This window comes from Berghia stephanieae, chromosome 13 (assembly GCF_034508935.2).
Source record: "Berghia stephanieae isolate SIO BIC M18660-M18661 chromosome 13, UCSD_Bste_1.3, whole genome shotgun sequence".
In the NCBI taxonomy this organism is placed as follows: domain Eukaryota; kingdom Metazoa; phylum Mollusca; class Gastropoda; order Nudibranchia; family Aeolidiidae; genus Berghia; species Berghia stephanieae.
The window spans coordinates 7589078-7609665 of NC_088372.1; the positions used below are offsets into that span (position 1 = coordinate 7589078).

General features: G+C 35.8%; 1 protein-coding gene across 1 annotated transcript in view; it reads left to right on the forward strand.

The window, feature by feature from the left end:
* Nucleotides 1–20588, forward strand: part of LOC144958982 (uncharacterized) — a 96178-nt gene that overhangs the window by 43242 nt on the left and 32348 nt on the right. The window contains exons 15-26 of the mRNA XM_078891282.1: nucleotides 6649–6957; nucleotides 8834–9118; nucleotides 9722–10030; nucleotides 10652–10936; nucleotides 11541–11849; nucleotides 12507–12791; nucleotides 13399–13707; nucleotides 14440–14724; nucleotides 15289–15597; nucleotides 16070–16354; nucleotides 16697–17005; nucleotides 18519–18803. Of these exons, the coding sequence (XP_078747408.1) occupies nucleotides 6649–6957; nucleotides 8834–9118; nucleotides 9722–10030; nucleotides 10652–10936; nucleotides 11541–11849; nucleotides 12507–12791; nucleotides 13399–13707; nucleotides 14440–14724; nucleotides 15289–15597; nucleotides 16070–16354; nucleotides 16697–17005; nucleotides 18519–18803 (3564 nt within the window). The remainder of the gene's footprint in view (nucleotides 1–6648; nucleotides 6958–8833; nucleotides 9119–9721; nucleotides 10031–10651; nucleotides 10937–11540; nucleotides 11850–12506; nucleotides 12792–13398; nucleotides 13708–14439; nucleotides 14725–15288; nucleotides 15598–16069; nucleotides 16355–16696; nucleotides 17006–18518; nucleotides 18804–20588) is intronic.

Sequence of the window (20588 nt, forward strand, 5' to 3'; positions counted from 1 at the left end):
GTAATAGTACACCTGCGATGCCCTTATCAGACGCGTCAGTTCTTACAACAAATTCTTTTGATATGTCGGGTAATTTAAGAATTGGTTCTGAACAGAGTAATGCCTTTAATTGGTTAAAGCTATTCTGACACGCTTCTGTCCAAACAATTTTGTTCGGTGACCCATTCTTTGTCAGATTTGTTAGCGGTGTCGCGATGTGCGCGAAGTTGTAAATGTATTTCCTGTAAAAAGTTAGGAGCCCAAGTACTTTGCGTACTTCTTTTTTTGTCTTAGGTGGTTGCAATTGTGCGATTTTTGTTTGTTTTTCTGTCTCGGGTGTCTGTGTCCCATGACCAACGGTATGATTGATCCTGCATTTGAAGCTTCGATATTAGTAAACATAGGTTGCGACACTGTGTCTCTATCAAAATACTTTTTTAGCATATTTGCATGGAATGTCTTTGTTGTGTTGTTAATTTTAATCTCGTAATTAACATTAGATTTTACTGCTGTTATTTTGAATGGTCCTTTCCATGTAGCTAAAAGTTTACTCGAGTCATCGGGTAAGAGTATTAGTACTTTGTCACCAATCTCAAATTTTCTTGACTTGCTTTTTCGATCGGAGTATTCCTTGTATTTCTCTGCTTTTTTTAGTGACGGATTCCTGTGCTAGCTTACATGTATCCTCTATTCTGTCTTTCAGGTTTCTTACATATTCGTAAGCAAACATAATTTCGTTATTGTCCTCCTCATTCCCTTTACAAATGTCGGCTACTATATTGATCGGGCCGCGAGGTGATCGTCCATACATCAACTCAAATGGGAAGTAGCCTGTAGATTCTTGGGGTATTTCTCTATATGCAAATAGGATTGCTGGTAAGTATCTGTCCCAATCATCTGGTTTTTCTGCTGACACTTTTCTTAATATATTCTTTAGAGTGCCATTAAATCTTTCACAAAGACCATTTGCTTGGGAGTGGTAGGGAGTTGTGAATGAGTGTTGGATTCCCATGAGTTTCATGGTTTCATGCATCATATGTGATGTAAATTGGTGTCCATTGTCCGACAGTATCTCATTTGGTATGCCTATTCTAGTAAAAATTGTCATCAATGCTTCAGCTATGTGATCCGATGTAGTTGATTTCAATGCTATCGCTTCTGGCTAAAACTGGTTGCGTAATCGACTAGTGTTAGTATGTGTGTATGGTTTCTATCTGATTTTGTTAAAGGGCCTATAATGTCAATTGCAACTTTTTGAAAAACTTTTTCAATAACTGGGGTTGTCTCTAATGGCAATCTCGGTATTCTGCCTTTTGCGACTCTTCTTTGGCATGTGTCACACGATTTCACATATTCTCGGACGTCTTTAGTAATTCCAGGCCATGTGAAATTCTCGGATATTCTCTTCAATGTGGAAGAGCTCCCAAGATGTCCAGAAGTTATTGAATCGTGCGCTATTCCAAGGATTTTGTTTCTGTAAATACTCGGCGTGACCAGTTGTTTAGCTATTTTGTTTCTTTTCCTATGTAACCTGAACAGAATATCTTTTTCAATGATGTATTCAACTTTTGATTTCGTCCCTTTGTTTGCGGTATTGAAATATGAAGTTAAAGTCGGGTCCTTTTTCTGTTCTTCGATGAACGTGTTCCTGTCAAATTGTTGTGGTTCTAGAGAAATAGTCATTGGCTTCTCTGTTGTCTTAGTCATCTTTCTTGTTTCTGCTAGACAAGCTGTTTCTTGGGTTAATGACCATTCTTTTACATCTGTTGGGTTGTCTTTAAGACCTTTTATATTGCCAACAATAACATCAGCGACGGGGTTGGGAAGTATACAGCATTCCACTATTCCTGTATAGTATGGGGTTTCTATGTACACGTTAGCTGTTTCAAAGGTTTCGATTGTGCCACTGAATGTGATGCATTGTACTGTTTTTCCAGTTTTGTCTTCGTCATTGATCAAAGATGCTTTTATTCCTACTGTACTGCATCCTGTGTCTCTCAATATTTTGCAATCAGTTCCATTAGCTTTGCCTTCACAAAAAAATAGCGATCCTGATTTGTGAGTTTGTGTTAAAAGTGACATACCTTTCACGCAATACACATTTATATTTTCTCCTGACATTACTCGTGTCTGATTGTTTACACCTGTTTGGAGTGATGCATTTGCAGTTTCTTTTGGATATCCCACGATTTTGTAACATTTGTCTGCTGTGTGGCCTTTCATTCCACAATATTGACATTTAATTATAGGTTTGTTGGTTTTCTTATACTCAGTATTATTGTCAGTGCTATTTCTTGTTTTGTTTTGATAGGGTCGGCTATGGTCTCTATTGAACTGTTTGTTCCATGGTTTGTTACTATGGTCATCCTGTTTTACTTGCGTGTTCCGAGTGATTGATCGGCTCGTTCTATTTGAGTACTGAACTTTAGAAGTACCTGGACTCTGAGCAGCAGCAGCGTAGTATGGTTCCTTCAATGTTCTGCTAAGGGGTGTCAATGGATGTGCGCTGTTAAAGTTTTCTGCGTAGATTTTTAATTTGTCCAAGTTTTCTGGCTTTCTCTCTTTAAAGAATGCGACTAAATCTGGGTTGCAAGCTTGATAGATTCGATTCTTCAGCGTGAGATAGTAAAGACCTGCGAAGTCGTCTTGTTTTACGTTTGCCAACTCAAGCCACCGATTTAGAAATTGAGTAATTCGGTTCACGAATGTATTAAAGTCTTCTCCACTTTCCGGTTTTGCAGTGTGAAACCTTTCCTGGTAACCATCTTCCGTTAATCTAAATCTTTTTAGTAGAGCGTCTTTAATTTTTCCATAGTCATCTGCATCTTCAGTTGTTAAGGTATAGAAAACTTTTAGCGGTTCTCCAGATAAGCAGTTAATCAAGGCTGTGGCCCATTTGCTTTCTGGCCAACGATAACCTTTAGCCTGAACTTCGAATCGGTGTAAGAAGGATTCTAGACAGTCTGAACGTTCATCGTATGTTGGCATGCGTGGAAGTTTCACGAAAAATTTATCACTATTATTATGTTTTCTTTCATGACCGGTTTTTGTTTTTTCAATTTCCAGCATCATTTGGGTCCTTTTGGTTTCTTCTTCTGCTAAAGCTATTTGTCTTTTTAGTTCCCTTTCTTGGACTCTTTCTTCTCGTTCTTCTCTACGTATTCTTTCTTCGTGTTCTTTTTCTTCTCTACGAATTCTTTCTTCATTTTCTTCTCTACGAATTCTTTCTTCATTTTCTTCTCTACGAATTCTTTCTTCGTGTTCTTTTTTTTCTTTACGAATTCTTTCTTCATTTTCTTCTCTACGAATTCTTTCTTCATGTTCTTTTTTTTCTTTTACTTTCTCTTCGCACCATGAAAATATTCTTTCCTGGGGTATTTCTAAGTCCTTTGCGAGACTTAAGTATCTTTTATATGCTTCCATGTTGCAATAAATTAGTTACGATATTTTATATATATATTATATTGACAGGATACTGTTACTGACTGTTTTATTTATTTACACTTACTGGAATGAACTGTTCTATTTTTAGAAATCTCTCTCTCTTATTTCAACTTATTATGTATGTTGAATTTGATGCCTTTTATCGTTATATCTTATAAAGCAATGTGTCAATACAATGCGGAGTTATTATGACTTGTGTCAATAACAATGTGTCAATCGCGTGTACTCCAAACTATGTTACTACGAAAAATGTATCACCAATGTGTGTGACTCGTCGTTAGTTTGTGTACAATTATTCGCAATGACGCTAATATACTAGAGTGTGATAACAATAATAGGATGCCAAAATAATCCCAAGTTATCTATCACTAAATATAACACGACGGCTATTAGACTCCTTTTATTCTTATTTAGTTTTTAAAGACTCACTTTTCAGAACATAATATAAAGTGGTTTTCGGTAACAGTAATATGCCAAAAATGCATTTAAAACAAATCACTATGCAAAACAAATCACGATGTCTATAGTTACTATGTGATGCCCAACTCATGTAAAAGAGAATAATGAAGGATATATTTACCAACTCAGTTCGTGGCTGGGACCTCTCTCTTGTTCAATGGTTGTTCAACAATTGTAATTAGGCATTGAAGAGTGTTTAACAGTGATGTCTGAAATACAAAACAATAAAATATCGTAAGATTTACAATAGTTACAAAATGTGTTCACAACACTGAGTGATTGGATGATAGGTGAATGAATCGTTATGGAATGTAAACATATTGAAAACAATTCATGAATGAGGCAAACAACAAAATGAAATGAGTGATGTAATAACAAAGTGGACAAGGAATGAATGAATGAATGAAAAACTGAGTGAATAGATGAATGAATGAATGGATAATGTATGAATGAAAGAATGAAGGGAGGAATAAATGTATGAATGATTGGATAAATGAGTGAATAAACGAATGAATGGATGAATGAATGAATGAATGAATGAATAAATGAATGAACAATGAATGAATGAATAATTTATAAATGAATAAATGAATGAAGGAATGAATCAATAAAATGCTATTCAATTTGAATGAAAGAATGAATGGATAAATTGCTATTCCATTTAAATGAAGAAATGAAAAAGAAAAAAAAATTAATCCTGTAAATAGGGAGTTCAATTAAAATATGATCAAGTGGGGCAATTAAGAGTTTTACAAATTAAACTTTAAAGTTAGATGAAATAGATATAAGTAACTAAATAAATTCAATTCTTTATATGTGTCCCCTCCAAAATGTCATGGTCTCAAGTGAGTAAAGAGCTACTCGACTATGCATAAAGATATATGTAGAATGGGGCCCCAGAATTTACTAGTTACTATAAATGAAAAACAATTAACGATTTGTTTACAATGAAATAAAAATAATGATGAAATTTAATTAAAAGAGATAAACAGTGATCGTGGCAGTTACAAATAGAGATATGAATATTTTACGTAACTTATGATAATATGTCAGGTTCATAAGTTTACGTTTCCAGGCAGTTGATGAGCTTGGATGATCTATTCCTCTGATAACAGGATTGGACTCGTAAAATTCCACTTCCAGGCAATTGGTAAGAGGTTATAGTGTAGTACAGCGGGCTTGGGTTTGATCCTTGAAGATTATACAATCAAAGTTAAAAGCTCCGGCGTCTTAATGGTGTAGATATAATATCTACAAAGTCCCAAAAGATAAAAATCTTACAATATATATATAGGAATAAAGTGACTGGCCGTCCGGCATAGATTGTGGAGAGAAAGTGAGTGTCAAATGTTAGACCTATCAGCTTTTATAATAAGTGGCTACGTGACAGAATGTAGAACGAAAAGTATTCACTAATTAGAAATTAATTCGAGGGAAGGCTATAAAAGGAAAGACGATCTAATATTAGAAGGTAAAGTTTATCTAAGCCTACCGAAATATAACTGGAGTGAGATGAATTCAGTTCTTAATAAAATAAAATTTAATAAGATAATTGTGAACAATCTTTACTGTGACAATGACGACACTATACAAAGCTACATTCCAACCGACTTGTAAGCAAATTTTGATTATATCACTGCATGACCCTCAAATCTTTTGTCAGGTTGTACTAATCACAACATACAAATTACATTTCAACTTCTAAGTAAATTTTGATTATATTATCGTGTGACCTCAGGCCTTATGCCATGTTACTGACGACACCATACCAAGCTACATTCTAATTGGCTTGTAAGTAAATTGTGATTTTATTACTGTCTGACTTCAAGCGCTATGTCAGTTGCTAGAATTACAAAAGTCACCACATACGTTACATTCCAGGTGATAAGTAAGTAAATTTTTATTAGAATACTGTGTGACCCATGACCTCAAGCCTTATGTTCGGTTATGTCTGGACTAACGATGGCACACACGTTTCATTCCAACAGACTCCTAAATAATTTTGATTATATTACTGTGTGACCCTCAAACCTTAAGTCAGGTTAATGCCTGTAATAATCACACCACACACATTACATTTCAACAGAATTCTAAGAAAATGTTGATTATATTACTGATATGTGACCCTCTAGCCTTCTGTTGGCGCATTACCCATATCAACAGTGCCAAACACGTTACATTCCAACTGAATTGACTAAAATTTGATTATAATACTGTTTTAACCCACATCCTCAAGTCTCATGTACTAAAATCCCCCACCCCTTCAAAAACTTAAACAAGCAAAGTTTCTAAACAAAAACTAAAAAATATTAGTAGCTGATACTAAAGAAGCTTATACAGATACGGAATATATAGATAGAATGGGCGCTCGACCTTTGATCTGTTGGTGCTGTGTTCGTGTTACTCTTTTAAGAGGCCAACATTTCATACCATACACAACTGTAAAATTTGTCCCTGGCTGGTAACAGCGATGCCTGTTTTGAAATTTAGAAAAAAACATAGCAATCTAAAAGCGTATTAAAACTGTTGCATCTCATTCTAATATAAGCTATTGTGGTATTTCATTTTTAAAAGAGGATTCTCGTAGGACGATTTACGTAATTATAATTAGTGGATGCTACACAATGATATGTATACTAAAAAGTATTTTGGGGGGGGGGGGGATTATCTTTTTAAACACTCATTTTCTGGTAATCTGTTGCTCTGGTGAGACCTTGGTTATCCAATTTAGATATTAGAAATAAAACGCTCTCAATTTTTTTACAGATGGTCCAGGCGATATGAAGCTCAATGCCATTGCAAATGAATTTGAACTCTGTCCTCTGGACAACAAAACTATTGACTTTTACTGTGCGCTCAAAACGGAAGAAGTGTTCCCTGAACCACTGGTCAAGCTTGAAGGCCTACCGTCAGGTGAGATGGAACCAAACAGCACCACGAAAGAAGGCGGTGAATACAGATATCACTTCACATTCAGACCAGCATCTTCGAGTAACCTGAACCTGAAGTGTATTGCCACCAACCCATTGAACTCATCAAAGACATCAGAACATGATAAAAATGTCATGGTTTACGGTCAGTGCGTATTGCTGTTCAATGATTGATAATGTGTTCGTCGCTCGTTCATCAGTAGGATATCTTGTAATGTGCGGCTGTGTGGTCTAGTGTTATGGCTCTAGCCTTCCGATCCAAAGGTCCTGGGTTAGAGTCCCGCTCAAGTGGCACATGGTTGAGTCCTTGTGAAAGGCTCTTTACTCAAATTTTCCCATCGCACTCTGGTGTAAAACGAGTACCAGAGTACTTTAATATTGTTGTAATATCGCCTAACATTGTCATGATTCTTTCTAAGCTTTGCTGTTGGCTAGGAACCTATTGTATTTCGCTTTGAGCACGTGTAAGAGATATTGCGCCATTCTAAGAATGTCCATAGATTCTCAGCTTGTCCAGTGGCAAGATCAATACATTTTCTCTTTGATCAATACACTTTAAGTCAAATATTTTTTTTCTATTTGACTACGTTCGAATTAGAATCTGAGTAGAGCTTGACTACACACACACACACACACACACACACACACACACACACACATATATATATATATATATATATATATATATATATATATAGAGAGAGAGAGAGAGAGAGAAAGGGGAGAGGAGCAGAGAGAGTATTGCTGAATTACAAGTCTAAAAATATATCTTAACCAATCTAAAAACTTGTACTGTATGAAATAAATTGTTGATTTGCTCTTGCAACCTTAAAGAAGAAATGAAGCACAATGAAGACTCTTTGAGTGGAATACATTTTCAAAAATACAATTTAACGACATGCAGCTATGTGTTATTTTAGTATGACACTCTCCTTCGAACTAGAAGGTCCGGGGTTTAACCCCGCATTAATTGGTGCATTTTTTGATTCCTTAGAGAAGACTTTCTACTAGCATTCACTCATGTGGAAAGCGAGTACCTTGTCATTTACTGTATTTTCTGTCGGAAAAATATAGTATATCTGATTATTATTATTATTATTATTATTATTATTATTATTATTATTATTATTATTATTATTATTATTATTATTATTATTATTATTATTATTATTATTATTATTATTATTATTATTATATAATAATATAATAATAATAATAATAATAATAATAATAATAATAATAATAATAATAATAATAATAATAATAATAATAATAATATTGTTGTTATTATTATTATTATTATTATTATTATTATTATTATTATTATTATTATTATTATATTATTATTATTATTATCATTATTATCATCATCATTATTATTATCCTTATTATTATTATTACTATTAAAACTTTAGGGTCTCAATAATCCAATTAGTAGAGCATATATTTCAATTGCAAAAGGGGCCCCGATTGACTCCCAGTAAAAGTTTTAAAAAAATTCTGACCCCTTATCTGTTCGCCCAGTCGTATTTCGGTAGCTAGGTCAGGTTGATCTGGCGGAAGAAACTTTCTGAATTTCTCGCGTCAGATCCGGAGGATAGCATGCAATTCCTATTGTTCGTGTCACGTTGCATGGGTCTAAAGACGCGGAAGAATTACTTGTATCAATATCAATGTTGATGTCATCGTTTTGTAAATAGAACTGCAGGTCTAATTGCAAAGGCTTTGAGATCTATTGACGCTATGTGTTGGGCGAAAAGGTCACAATTCGTAAACTGGATATAACGTACCAACGCACAAAGCTATGTGTAACCTTAAATAATTATATTCTGACTAAAACAATTTAGTATGAATTACTCCAAAAAAAAAATATTGGCTTAAAACTATAACGTACAGCTGAGTAACGTCACTTTTTTATCTATACACTATATCGATATAACCAATGTAGCTTTATTCTCTCTAAGAATCAATTTACATGCATACAGAATACAACATGTTTTTTTCTGCTCATTTTATTTCAGACCCATCTCGCACGACTGTTATAAAAGCAAATAATCAGACCGTAACAAACGGAAGTACCTTCAACGCGATACTGGGAGGGTCGTTATCCGTTGTCTGTGGTGTCAAAGTTGACGGTTCAAATGTCACAACCAGATCTCTGACGTGTCCAGACGTGGAAACAGTCATCGAGTCCAACGATACCTCCATGTCATTCAATGTTATTTTGGATCTTCACAATACCTATTGTTACTGTCATTTGACTGGTTGTTACAGCGAGACCACTTCCTTCAATATGCTTGTCAATCGTAAGTATCAAGTGAAATGCAATGTCGAATATTTCGTAACCCACAGTTTTAAAGTGATATTATATCGACGTGAACCTAATGCCTAAAACCTAACTTAGAAATATCAAGAGTAAGGGCTTATGCATGTTTCCCTTATATAAACTTGTTTTCTTTAATTGCATGATCAAATTTATTGAATATTTCTAACAGCTTGGTTTGTAAAGCACTAATTTATCAATCTAATCTATCTAGATGGATTCATAGTGGTATCGAGACTTTTTTCTTACCCCCCCCCCCATAACCCCCGCAGTAATTTGATAACTGGGTCTGTTTAGATGTGGAGGGAAGCACTTCGCAATGAACTAAATCCTATACAAACGTTAGCACAAAATCGGACGTCTCATCATCACTTTTATATCACGATGAATAAAACAGTAATCACTTATGTGAGATGAGTGTATGGTGTTACTAATGTTAAACACCGTTTGCTATTAAAACCCCTTTGCCACTCTCGAAGATGTCTGTATGCTCATTTCAGTCTGGGTTAAGGGTTAAGTCAAACATTGCTACAGTCTAGGGTATTGAGGGACATATTTAATTTGAATTGTAACGTATCTATTTCAGATGGCCCGAAGGAAGTAAAGATGAGATCTGTTAACGACACCTTTGAGTTGTGTCCCTTGGACAACAAAACAGTCGACTTTTACTGTGCCGTTAATATGGTTGAAGTATTTCCTGAACCAATAGTCAAACTTCAAGGTCTGCCATCAGGTGAGATGGAACCAAACAGCACCACGAAAGAAGGCGGTGAATACAGATATCACTTCACATTCAGACCGCCTTCTTCTAGTACATTGAATTTGAAGTGTGTTGCCACCAATTCATTTACATCGTCGCTGAAAGCTGAAATCCAAACAGAAGTCATGTTTTACGGTAAGCGTATATTATAGCATCTACAATGGACAATTAAGTTCGGATCGGAAGACCCAAGGTTCAAGTCCCATTCTGAACTGCGCATAATTCTATTACTTTAAACGGCTACTTATTTACTCATGTGTAAAATTGGAATCTAAAATTCAACAGCGTTGTTTCTGCCCAAAATTAAATGTTATATCATTTGATCGGCCTCATATCTCGAGCTGAATGTTAAGTTTTGCTGTTGGATAGGAAATTGTCCTCACATTACTTACTTAATTGATTCGATACCATTTTATTTACTTATTGACTTACTTTGTTAAGCTCCAGTAGCTAATGGGGATCAAAGGCCACCTACCACTGACGCTCATTTATGTCTCTCGAATGCAAGGAGACCAACAACATACAATGTAGGAGAGCCTCTATCAGCTCTTTTTCTATGGATCGTCTCCCGGTTCCTTAAGGTCTCTTGGATAGTCTTTTATTGGCATCAATATTGTCTCCATTCTTGGAAAATGTCATTGCCGTCTCCATTTTTGGCCGTTTATAGTTGTAGCTTTGTTCGTTGTCTTCTTTTCTCTCTAATAATAGCTTTTCATTCACACATAATAATTTTTTTTTCTGTGTAATTTATTTCAGACCCCTCTCGCACGACTGTTGTAAAAGCTAATAATCAGACAGTAACAAACGGAAGTACCTTCAACGCGATACTGGGAGAGTCGTTATCCGTTGACTGCGGTGTCCAAGTAGACGGATCAAATGTCACAACCAGATCTCTGACGTGTCCAGACGTGGAAACAGTCATCGAGTCCACCGATACCTCCATGTCATTCAATGTTACTTTGGATCTTCACAATACCTATTGTTACTGTCATTTGACTGGTTGTTACAGCGAGACCACTTCCTTCAATATGCTTGTCAATCGTAAGTATCAAGTGAAATGCAATGTCGAATATTTCGTAACCCACGGTTTTAATGTGATATTATATCGAGGTGAACCTAATGCCTAAAACGTAACTTAGAAATATCAAGATTAAGGGACCATGCATTTTCCCCTTATATAAACTTGTTTTCTTTAATTACATGATCAAATTTATTGAATATTTCCAACAGCTTGGTTTGTAAAGCACTAATTTATCAATCTAATCTATCTAGGTGGATTCATAGTGGCAACGAGACTTTTTTCTTATCCCCCCCCCCCTTAACCCCCGCAGTAAATTGATAACTGGGTCTGTTAAGATGTGGAGGGAAGCACATCGCAATGAACTAAATCCTAGACAAACGATAGCACAATATCGGACGTCTCATCATCTCGTTTATATCCCGCTGAATAAAACAATAATCACGAATGTGAGATGAGTGTATGGTGTTACTAATATTAAACACCGTTTGCTATTAAAACCATTTTGCCACTCTCGAAGATGTTTCTATGCTCATGTCAGTCTGGGTTAAGGGTTAAGTCAAACATTGCTACAGTCTAGGGTATTGAGGGACATATTTAATTTGAATTGTAACGTATCTATTTCAGATGGCCCGAAGGAAGTAAAGATGAGATCTGTTAACGACATCTTTGAGTTGTGTCCCTTGGACAACAAAACAGTCGACTTTTACTGTGCCGTTAAAATGGTTGAAGTATTCCCTGAACCAATAGTTAAACTTCAAGGTCTTCCATCGGGTGAGATGGAACCAAATAGCACCACGAAAGAAGGCGGTGAATACAAATATCACTTCACATTCAGACCGCCTTTTTCTAGTACATTGAATTTGAAGTGTGTTGCCACCAATTCATTTACATCGTCGCTGAAAGCTGAAGTCCAAACAGAAGTCATAGTTTACGGTAAGCGTATATTATAGCATCTACAATGGACAATTAAGTTCGGATCGGAAGACCCAAGGTTCAAGTCCCATTCTGAACTGCGCATAATTCTATTACTTTAAACTGCTCATTATTTATTACTAAACTCATGTGTAAAATTGGAATCTAAAATTCAACAGGGTTGTTTCTGCCCAAAATTAAATGTTATATCATTTGATCGGCCTCATATCTCGAGCTGAATGTTCAGTTTTGCTGTTGGATAGGAAATTGTCCTCACATTACTTACTTAATTGATTAGATACCATTTTATTTACTTATTGACTTACTTTGTTAAGCTCCAGTAGCTAATGGGGATCAAAGGCCATCTACCACTGACTCTCATTTATGTCTCTGGAATGCAAGGAGACCAACAACATACAATGTAGGAGAGCCTCTATCAGCTCTTTTTCTATGGATCGTCTCCCGGTTCCTTAAGGTCACTTGGATCGTCTTTTGTCCTAAGATGTCCAGTGAAGTGCTGCTCTTGGCATCAATGTTGTCTCCATTCTTGGAAAATGTCCATGTCATCTGCATTTTTCGCCGTTTATAGTTGTAGCTTTGTTCGTTGTATTCTTTTCTCTTTAAGAATAACTTTTCATTCACACAGAAATACATATTTTTCTGTATAATTTATTTCAGACCCCTCTAGCACGACTGTTGTAAAAGTTAATAATCAGACAGTAACAAACGGAAGTACCTTCAACACGATACTGGGAGACTCGTTATCCGTTGTCTGTGGTGTCCAGGTTGACGGTTCAAATGTCACAACCAGATCTCTGACGTGTCCAGACGTGGAAACAGTCATCGAGTCCACCGATACCTCCATGTTATTCGAGGTTACTTTGAATCTTCACAATACGTATTGTTACTGTCATTTGACTGGTTGTTACAGCGAGACCACTTCCTTCAATATGCTTGTCAATCGTAAGTGTCAAGTGAAATGCAATGTCGAATCTTTCGTAACCTATGGTTTTTAAAATGATATTATATCGAGAAGAACCTAATGCCAAAACCCTAACTTAGAAATATCAAGATTAAGAGCTTATGCATCTTTCTCCTTATATAAACTTGTTTTCTTTAATTGCATGATCAAATTTATTGAATATTTCCAACAGCTTAGTTTGTAAAGCACTAACTTATCAGTCTAAGCTATCTAGATGGATTCATTGTGATATCGAGACTTTTATCTTATCCTGCGCACCCCCCATGACCCCAGCAGTGATTGATAACTGGGTCTGTTTAGATGTGGAGGGAAGCACTTCGCAATGAACTAAATATTATAAAACGTTAGCACAAAATCGGACCTCTCATCATCTCGTTTATATCACGATGAATAAAACAGTCATCACAAATGTGAGATGAGTGTATGGTGTTACTAATGTTAAACACCTTTTGCTATTAAAACCCTTTTGCCACTCTCGAAGTTGTCTGTATTCTCATGTCAGTCTCGGTTAAGGGTTAAGTAAACCATTGCTACAGTCTAGGGTATTGAGGGACATGCTTATTTGGAATTGTAACGGATCTATTTCAGATGGCCCGAAGGAAGTAAAGATGAGCGCTGTTAACGACACCTTTGAGTTGTGTCCCTTGGACAACAAAATTATCGAATTTTACTGTGCTGTTAAAATGGATGAAGTATTCCCTGAACCAATAGTCAAACTTCAAGGTCTTCCATCGGGTGAGATGGAACCAAATAGCACCACGATAGAAGGGGCTGAAAAGAGATATCACTTCGGATTCAGACCACCATCTTCTAGTACATTGAATTTGAAATGTGTTGCCACCAATTCATTTAAATCGTCGCTGAAAGCTGAAGTCCAAACAGAAGTCATGGTTTATGGTAAGAATTTCCTGTGGAACTCGTCGATAATAACTATATTTTTGAGAGACGATGTGATCATGTAGTATGACAATCAAGTTGGGATTTGAAGGCCCATTTTTCAAGTCACTCTCTGAACGGCGCATAGTTGTGTTCCTGTAAAAGGCCCATAATGTCTTACTACACTCAGGTGCAAAATAGGTATCTGACATTTAATAAAAATTCAAAATCCTTTCAAAAAACCTGCTAGAATCATAAATGGGATAACTATTCGAGAAAATATTCCACTGTTTTGAAATAGCAACATTGGTTGCCAATGGAGAGAGCTAAATTCAAGATGGCCTGTATAATGTTCAAATGTATTATTGGTTTAGAACCACAATATTTAATGTCATTATTATTCGAGTACAGACCACCTGGGGTTTTCCACTCCTTAAAACACACAAGTTTATTAAAAAATGTCCAAAACAAATTTCAAAGTCCACCATCTATCTGGAATTCTCTCTTAATCTTTATGAAGAGCGCTTATTTCATTTAGTACTTTAAGTCTAGACTATAGATCGAACTGTAACTAATTTTCTTAATTTTCACATATCACCTATGACTTGTAAAGCGCCAGTAAACATGTTAGGTGGATATTGGCGATAAATGAATTTTATTTATTCATTTCATTTAGGTATATTTTTTCTCTCTAAGAATATGTTTTAATTCACACAGAATGGAATTGCTTTTTTTCTGTTTAATTTCTTTCAGACCCATCTCGCATGACTGTTGTAAATGCTAATAATCAGACAGTAACAAACGGAAGTACCTTCAACGCGATACTGGGAGAGTCGTTATCCGTTGTCTGTGGTGTCCAGGTTGACGGTTCAAATGTCACAACCAGATCTCTGACGTGTCCAGGCGTGGAAACAGTCATCGAGTCCACCGATACCTCCATGTTATTCAATGTTACTTTGGATCTTCACAATACCTATTGTTACTGTCATTTGACTGGTTGTTACAGCGAGACCACTTCATTCAATATGCTTGTCAATCGTAAGTATCAAGTGAAATGATATGTCGAATCTTTCGTAACCCACTGTTTTAATACGATATTATATCGAGATGAACTCGTGCCTCAAACATAAATTGATAATTAGAAGATATAAGGCCTATACATTTTTTTCTCAAAATTGATATAGTATATTTTACTGCAATACAATACTTAGTCATACGCGTCTCATATATATTGAGGGTCTCAATACATGAGTTTGTAGAGCACTCGCTTCTCGCTAAAATATCGAGATGGATGTCGAGTGAAGTCGAATATTTTTTCCTGACCATATTCTACCTATAGAACCATCAGTGATTGGGTAGATGGCTCTGTTAACTTATGAAGACACATGGCACGGACGTTTCGGCTTCTCTATTTTTTAAATAAAATCCTGATGAAGGAAATACTAAAAACTAATGCGAGATTAGAAGATGGCGTGATAAGGGAAAGCATCGCTTGCTATTGAAACCCTTTTGTCAATCTCTGTTCAGGGTAAATGAATAAAAATGCTACAGTTTAGGGCGTTGACGCACAGTTTTATTTGAATTGATATTTATCTTTTTCAGATGGCCCGAAGGAAGTAAAGATGGGCGCTGTTAACGACACGTTTGAGTTGTGTCCCTTGGACAACAAAACAATCGACTTGTACTGTGCTGTTAATATGGTTGAAGTATTTCCTAAACCAATAGTCAAGCTTCACGGTCTTCCATCAGGCGAGATGGAACCAAATAGCACCACGATAGAAGGTGGTGAATACAGATATCAATTCATCGTCAGACCGCCTTCGTCTAGTACATTGAATTTGAAGTGTGTTGCCACCAACTCATTTACATCGTCGCTGAAAGCTGAAGTTGAAACAGAAGTCATGGTTTATGGTAAGAATGTACTGTGGAAAAGACTAATTAACTCATTTTGAGCGACTATGTGATCTAGTTGCATTACATTCCTCGTAGTATGACATTCGAGCTCTGATCGGAAATCCTAGGTGTCGAGTCCTCTCAAAAGCGTATCGTTGAGTCCTTGGAAAAGACTATTTAAACACATTCTCCCACAGTACTCAGGTGTAATTGAGTAACTGGCTGTTAACAGCGTCCTTTTTTCCAATTCATTTGGTTTTGACTTACATATTTTTTATATAGTTTATAGTTTATAGAACTAGATTCTTTAGAACAAATACATTTAGCTTCCATTCTCGTGACGGCAATGAATGATGGACAGTGTAACAATACTGTTTTACTCTAAAAAAAATACTTGTGACATTTTTGGTCTGAAAAAAAACGTTTCCTGGGGAATATTTTACCCGATTTTTCTAGAGTGCGGGCGACTATTTTACCCTATCTATTTCAGATCCATCTCGGACCATCGTCATAGACATTTATGGAGAGACGGTAAACAATGGGAGTAAGTTAGACGTGATATTGGACGGGTCCTTGTCTGTTGTCTGTGGTGTCATGGTTGACGGTTCAAATGTCACAACCAGATCTCTGACGTGTCCAGACGTGGAAACAGTCATCGAGTCCACCGATACCTCCATGTTATTCGATGTCACATTGGATCTTCACAATACGCATTGCTACTGTCATTTGACTGGCTGTTACAGCGAGACTACCGTCTTTATGATCCAGGTCAATTGTAAGTACCAAGTAGATTGAGAAGTAATATAAGACGAGTGATGTCAAAACGGTGATATGTAAAGGTACACCCGATGGTTTTATGGTTTATTTAAGAAAATCAATTTAATTTCCTAAACTGGCAGGAACTATATTTTTTTTATTTTTAGTAATTGACCTAAAAATCCCTTATTTGTTATAGGATCCACCCTGAGATAATAACGTTTGGAACTGATGAGTAACAAATATGCTATCGTGCTTTACACCCTACAACAGATAATGGTTACATCCACATAACTGCACAATCAAGGAGGAGAATTTTATGTTGTGTCATAATAACATGTCAACTTTTCATTTTCTTCAGATGGTCCAAGTGAGGTAGAACTCATTGGCATTGAAGACAAGTTTGAACTTTGCGCTCTGGACAACAACACCATTGACTTTTACTGTGCTGTTAAGATGGATGAAGTATTTCCTGAACCAATAGTCAAGCTTCAAGGTCTTCCTTCGGGTGAGATGGAACCAAATAGCACCACAACAGAAGGTGGTGAATACAGATATAATTTCACATTCAGACCAGAATCTTCCAGTAACCTGGATTTGAAGTGTGTTGCCACCAATTCATTTAATTCGTCGATGAAGGCTGAAATCCAAACACATGTCATGGTTTACGGTAAGAATCATTATATTGTATCGCGCTGTACTGATAATTGAACCATTTTAAGTTGTAATAATATCTAGGAGCTCAAAGCGTTTTATAACGGATCCCCAGTCAACAGCAACTCTCAACAAATTGAGCGAGACACGAAGCCTGTTGGGCGATACTACAATTTTTTTTTACAACAAAGTCAACGCTTGTAACGGCTACGTTCTCATTCTATAACTGAGTAAGTGAGAGATTTGACTAAATGACCTTTTTATTAAACTCAACTTTGCGGTTCCCAAGAGGGTCTCGAATATTAGACCTACCTGTTTGGAGCCGAGTATCATACCGCTAGACCTCAAAGAGGCACAGATTTACATAACGTATGATTATCATGTATAATAAATTATAATGTATTTATCATGTGTGTATAAATAAAATGGTGATGATTGCGGGTAAAATATCGTCATTCAATAGCTTGATAGATCTACGATATATATAATAAATAGATATCCACACTGAACTAAACCAAAAGATTAACGTAATACAAAATGAGTTTTAGTCTGTTTTAGCAGATACATTGCTGAAAACATTTGCAGGACAAAATATTAGGCAAAACAGGCATAAATCTTTTTTTTTTAAAGTAAAGATAATGAATCAACATGCCTCGACTTTGGAACAATTCTCAGACCTCTTAAAAATGAACAAGTGCCTGTTACCATTTTCTAAAACAAGAAACTTTTATTCCTATTATCGTGTAACTTTGATTATCATGTAATAAATCTTCTATATTCAGTGGTATGTATGTCCAAAAGGCCCCACGGGCCCATCACTGCAAATTTTTTGTTGCAGTCCAATCAAAACAGGGAACAGTCGCAGATTACTTTGACGAGCAAATGCATTCAAAACGGTTTTGAAAGTTTCCAAGTATTCGGCATTTGTTATGTTTGGTGGTAGGACATTCCAGTCATTTATTGTTCATGGGAAAAAACTCTTTTTGTGGGTGTCTCTTCTTGTAAATTGTGATATGTATTGTGTCTACCTATCTGATTTGCTTTTTGTGATGATGATGGGTGAGTTTGGGTCATTGATAGTTGTGTGTAATGTAACAATACGGGATACCTTGCGCCGGTTTTTCAATAATTTCCATTCAGGTGACTGGAGGGAGGACGTCACACAAACGGAGAACAGAAAAATAGGTAGACCTCTCTCTGAAACATTAGAAAAATAGTATGAGAATAAATGTCTAGATAAAAATCCAAGAAAATAAATTCCCAAAAAAAGCCTACTTCAACTTGGGATGGTATACTGGTAACCACGGGGTTTGAGGCTTGACTCCCTGTGGAGGCAGGCTTTAATTTTGAGATGTTTTCTTTAAATTTATATTTTTCTTCCTGTTTTGTTTGACACTGTGTCATACACACATTTTAAAGATCGTTTTGAAAAAATTAGTACCTGCTCATTGATTTACCTCTAGATATATTTGAACGATACTAACTATGCAACTGTACGTTACTTCTTTCTAAAATCTGAATCATTTCAGATCCATCTCGTACAACAATTATACACGTTAACGGTAAAGTAGTGGCCAACGGGAGTACCCTGAATCTAGTAGAGGGAGATTCAGTATCTGTTGTCTGCGGTGTCCAAGTTGACGGTTCGAATGTCACAAACAGATTTCTGACGTGTCCAGGTGTGGAAACCGTCATCCAGTCCACCGAGACGTCCATGTCATTCGAGGTTACCTTGAATCTTCAGAGTACATTTTGTTACTGCCAATTGACTGGCTGTTACAGCGAGACGACGTTCTTTGAGATGATTGTCAACCGTAAGTATCCTTATGCGTTATGAGACCTTTCGTCTCGGAATTGATGGTTCTTCTGTGACCTCTTGTTGCTATGTCCGTCAAGCTATTGACATGGATGACCTTTTTACTTTTATGTTATAGTTTGATCCCTCAGTTCTTCAATCAACACACAGTGCATACACTTTTAAAAATCACGTCATTTATCTTATAGTATCTATATTAAAACTAGTCAAATAAACATTTAAGTTGTTTTATTTTTGACTGGAAAATTTAAAATATATTATATTATTTTGGCCCTGAAATTAAATCAACCGCTGACCGTGAACCGAAGACTCAAATAAACCTTAAGTGCTTGCTTATCTCCCTGACTGAACAGCCCACAGATCATAAGCATTACTCACAATTTTAACACAAATGATTGAAAACAAAATTCATCGGGTCCTCAGGTTTTTCCTTTATCAGAGTGTCAAAACATTGTAAGAAATACGCTCTAACTGGGCGAGACATATTTGCGTGTTTGACACGAACTTAAGCAACATCTTGGACCTTTTCATAAGATAATAAATAGCCAAAGGAACGAAATAAATGGATGGAAATATTCTGATAGGTTAATTCTTTGTAACGGGCGAACCATAAATTGTGTTGGGGTAAATCTGATGCCAAGACTTCAACATATCTATGTATATAGCTCAATATCTACTAAACATTCTCAGAGAACTTTACAAGGGATCACATGGCAATATCCACACTTAACATATTGGACGTGACATGGCGCCTGATATGCGATAATGCACTTTAAGGTCAAATTTTAAGCTTGAGGGATAACGTGTGAATTCAGACAACTCCATTCTTCAGGAAGAGAAAGTTTTGTCTCTTAAACTTTAAAAGATCTAAATTTCTGATCAGTTTGTATTTAAGCTCAAATTGATTTCATCACGTACGTCGCTATTTCTGGATATCAAGTATTTGGTATTTTAACATAAGAAAATCAACATCAAGATTAAACACGTAACATATATATATATATATATATATATATATATATATATATATATATATATATACATATATATACATATATATAATATATATATATATATATATATATATATATATATATACATATGTATGTGTGTGTGTGTGTGTGTGTGTGTGTGTGTGTAATCAGGTACGCATGAATTTCAATAAATTTTTGTTTAAAAAAAAATCTGTTTTTATTAAAACTAAAGTTTGAATATGAAAGAAAATCTGCAGCGTTATTATGTTATCCATGGTTTCAGACATAAAACCCTTTTCAGGCCTTTCCATTCAAGGAACTAGTCAAACACCAAAGGATTATCTCTATAATGTTTCAATCTAAAACAGACAATAATAACAAGAAATAAAACGATTTAAAATGTGCCAGAAGACAAAACAGAGAATAAGAATGTATTTCATAATAGGGGGGATTTGAACCCAGGACCTTAATGGTACGACACTCTCTGCCGAGTCATGAGAGGGAAGCTCTACACTCGACGCTATCCACCACTGTTATGGGCTCAACTCTTCATCACAGCAAAAAAAGTTTTTCTCTATTAGATTGTCTTCTGGCAATTCTCAACTGGCTTTTTTCTGGTTATAATTCAACTTTAAACTTGAGCTTTTATTGAGCGAAATATCCACTAAAAGTGCTCATAACGCTTTACAAAGGATCCCTAACCAATAACAACACGTAACATGCAGAACTAGACATGACACCTGTTTGGCGATATTACATTTTTTCCGACAAAGATAACACTGTTAACGGCCAGGTATTCATTTTACACA